The 2,774-nt window shown below is 37.2% G+C and overlaps 1 protein-coding gene across 2 annotated transcripts; it reads right to left on the bottom strand.

Annotated features, from left to right (window-relative positions):
* On the bottom strand, positions 1–2,774 carry LOC127379618 (uncharacterized). Of its 2 annotated transcripts, XM_051429429.1 has the most exons (6): positions 2,688–2,774; positions 2,275–2,348; positions 1,875–2,165; positions 1,086–1,340; positions 778–923; positions 1–576 (listed from the first exon to the last, which is right to left on the bottom strand). In XM_051429429.1, exons 2-6 carry the CDS (start codon positions 2,333–2,335, stop codon positions 226–228), a joined length of 1,104 nt encoding a protein of 367 aa, XP_051285389.1. In that variant the 5' UTR covers positions 2,336–2,348; positions 2,688–2,774; the 3' UTR covers positions 1–225. The 2 variants fall into 2 exon arrangements, with proteins under 2 accessions (XP_051285389.1, XP_051285388.1); XM_051429428.1 differs by lacking the exon at positions 2,688–2,774 and having other exon boundaries at positions 2,275–2,422.

The raw sequence follows: 2,774 nt of genomic DNA, 5'->3' as shown, positions 1-2,774 counted from the left end.
TTCAGTTCCATTTTTTTATGTTTAATATCAAATATACATCCCTTTTTTTTCAGAAAGAAAACAAATATCCCAAATCCCAAAAAATGAAGTACAAAATAATTGCATAATCTGTAAAAATGTGTCCTCCAAAGTAAATATTGCATGAATGTCTGCATCATGGTTCTGGTATTCACACAGTGGTCTCCTACAGGCTTCACACCTCTTTGTCTATAAATCTTTATATTGTTATAAGTGATTTTTTGTCTTTTGCAACACACTGTACACTGTGTCAATTGGCTGCCCTGCCTCATCTAGGGTGACAGACTGTGAAGTCGACACCTCTTGTAGCTTCATTTGGCCTTTGGCATCACTCTTGCCAAAAGAAGGGTTTGGTGTCTGTAAATAGCTGTAGACAGTATCTACTTCCTGACTTCGTGGGCTGATGATCTGGCTGCTGGTCTGGCTGGGCTGTGCGGCATCCACGTTTTCGTAACATGCCTCACCATCACTGGAAGAAGAGCTAGAAACTCTGAGAACAGCTTGTGGCTGTGCCTCCACTGGCTGGGTTTGTGTTAACTGAGCAGGAGATGTCTGTGCCTAGAAATAATGCAGTAAAAGGTTTTCAGTCTTTCAAACTAAATGTCACACATTATGACAAGATACGTCCCAGCATTAAAAATGACATCTTTAAGAATTGTCTTGATCTGAAAATGAAATTTATGATATTCTTCATAGTTTACATCCTCAAAGTTACATCACAAATATCAATTTAAATATTTCTAAGTAAATTCAGCTTACCTGATGGTGATTATATTGGCTTGAAAAGTACCCCTTGGCCACACAGAAAATAAACAAAAAAAGGGTTCCAAACATTATAGGTAGTATTATTATTACTACTAGTGGGTCGAATGTCTCTTCTTGTTCAGAATTAGACTTATTAGAGCCTGTGGAGAGATAGACAAACATGTTAGCAACATAACAACTGAATTATTAAAATGATGAAATGGTGGCCCAAAAATAACCAAGAAAGTAAAAATATAAAAATGTTTTGGAATAACAGTTCGTTGAACTTTAGAGCTACTACTAAAACACCACATTATACTTACAAGTTGTCTCTATGCTTTCATAAACACTGCTAGTGCTGACATGGTTGTTGCCCCTGCAGACAACAGATCTGTTGAAGGGGGACATGGTGATGTTGACCTTTTTGAATGATGTCTGAGATGGTCTGCAACTGTCTGCATCACAGACGGACAACATCCAGTCATTCTGGACGGAGCAGTTGACTGTGATCTTGCAAAATCCAGCAGATAGGTTTGAGTGCATTACTGACATCTTGATGACAGGTCTGGGAACAGTTTCTGCACCCAAGCAGATAAATTAAAGTCATTAGATCAGTTGTTTGTGGCGCCATCTGGTAGCTAGTAGGAATCACAACATCTTAAAAAACTACACAGGCCTCGGTTAAAGATTGAAGAAACAATTTAACATAATTCAAAGTGTGTATTTGTCTCCACTATATATCTATGTATAACAGCACTTGTTTCATAATATGAATTTAGTAATTTCCCTAACCGTTGTGTGCCTCTACACTACCCCAGCATATTTGCCTCTACTGCCTATGTCTGCAGCCAGCTCTGTTCACAGGAAATTAACACGGAGGTTCAAGCCATATGCTCTTTATCAGACATGTAAAATATAAGACATAAAACCCCTTAAACTGAAACCTTTATAATCCGAAAGTAATGCAAATACTGATGAATAGGGACTGCTGTATTTTACATATATTTATGTGATTTGTAAACTGGACACTAGACCTTTTTTTGAAGTTCAAGAAGGTTCAATAAGGTTTTACTGCAAGATAAATTGTATCATCATGACTATTTAAAGCTTACCTTCAACAATGAGTTTGTGGGTCTCTGTGGATTCAGCAAACTCAGGATCAGTGATTACAACTTCATAGGTCCCACTGTCCATCTCAGTCAGTTTGTTGATACACAAGGAATGGTTCCTTAAATTATAATCCACTTTGTTTTTGAAGTTGGGTGTGACATTGTTACGTAAAACAACAGCTGTATTATTAAAACGCCACCGAATATCTTCATATGGCGGTGATTTTCCAATTTGTAGGCACAGTGAGCTGTTTTTCAATCGGTAGTGCCTCGTTGGTTCCTCTGCTGTAATCCCTGATAAGAACATACATACATGTCATAAGCATGGATGTAAAATAAAATCGTTTTTATTTTTATATACTGATAAAACTTCATAAATAGTTTAAGTTTTGATTCATCTTACCTGCAATTATCCAACAACTCAGGAGAAGAAGCATTTTCAATCCACTCACTTCCTCGCACATAATGTAAATGAATCTGAAATTGTTAAACAGGAAACAGAGTTTTTACATGGTTTTGATGTATGCAGCAACCCATGACTGTAGCCAACAGATGTCAATGTATTTTCAAAGGGCAGGAAATGACTGCAGAGTGAGTGCAGCTCAGCTTAAGTTCCAATGAAAGAGAACTAAGACATAATTTGTTTAAATTCATTTGAAGGCGACCCACCTTGCCTCATCCCACACTACACAGTAAAATTAGCGTTTCTGGTTTTTCCCTTACTGTCCCTTATTTGCCTCAAGTGAGGGACAAAATATCAGGTAAACCAGTTTTTCTGTTGTAGTAATTAAAAAAAAAAAGGTCATACAGCCTTACCTTGACACCACAATGATCTAAGACTTCACTTGTACATTTGGTTGGGTTTCAAAATGCGATGTGACAACCAAATAACTGTGAGGTTTT

Source organism: Dicentrarchus labrax, unplaced genomic scaffold, assembly GCF_905237075.1.
Source record: "Dicentrarchus labrax unplaced genomic scaffold, dlabrax2021, whole genome shotgun sequence".
NCBI classification, from domain to species: domain Eukaryota; kingdom Metazoa; phylum Chordata; class Actinopteri; family Moronidae; genus Dicentrarchus; species Dicentrarchus labrax.
This window is presented reverse-complemented; position numbering and strand designations above follow the sequence as displayed.

Bases quoted from the DNA above. Each gene is read 5' to 3' on its own strand.
- LOC127379618 (XM_051429429.1), bottom strand. From the start codon at position 2,335: ATGTGCGAGGAAGTGAGTGGATTGAAAATGCTTCTTCTCCTGAGTTGT. The intron at 2,166-2,274 runs GTAAGATGAATC...TGTTCTTATCAG, and splicing joins GAGTTGTTGGATAATTGCAG to GGATTACAGCAGAGGAACCA. The intron at 1,341-1,874 runs GTAAGCTTTAAA...GCTTGGGTGCAG, and splicing joins CCACAAACTCATTGTTGAAG to AAACTGTTCCCAGACCTGTC.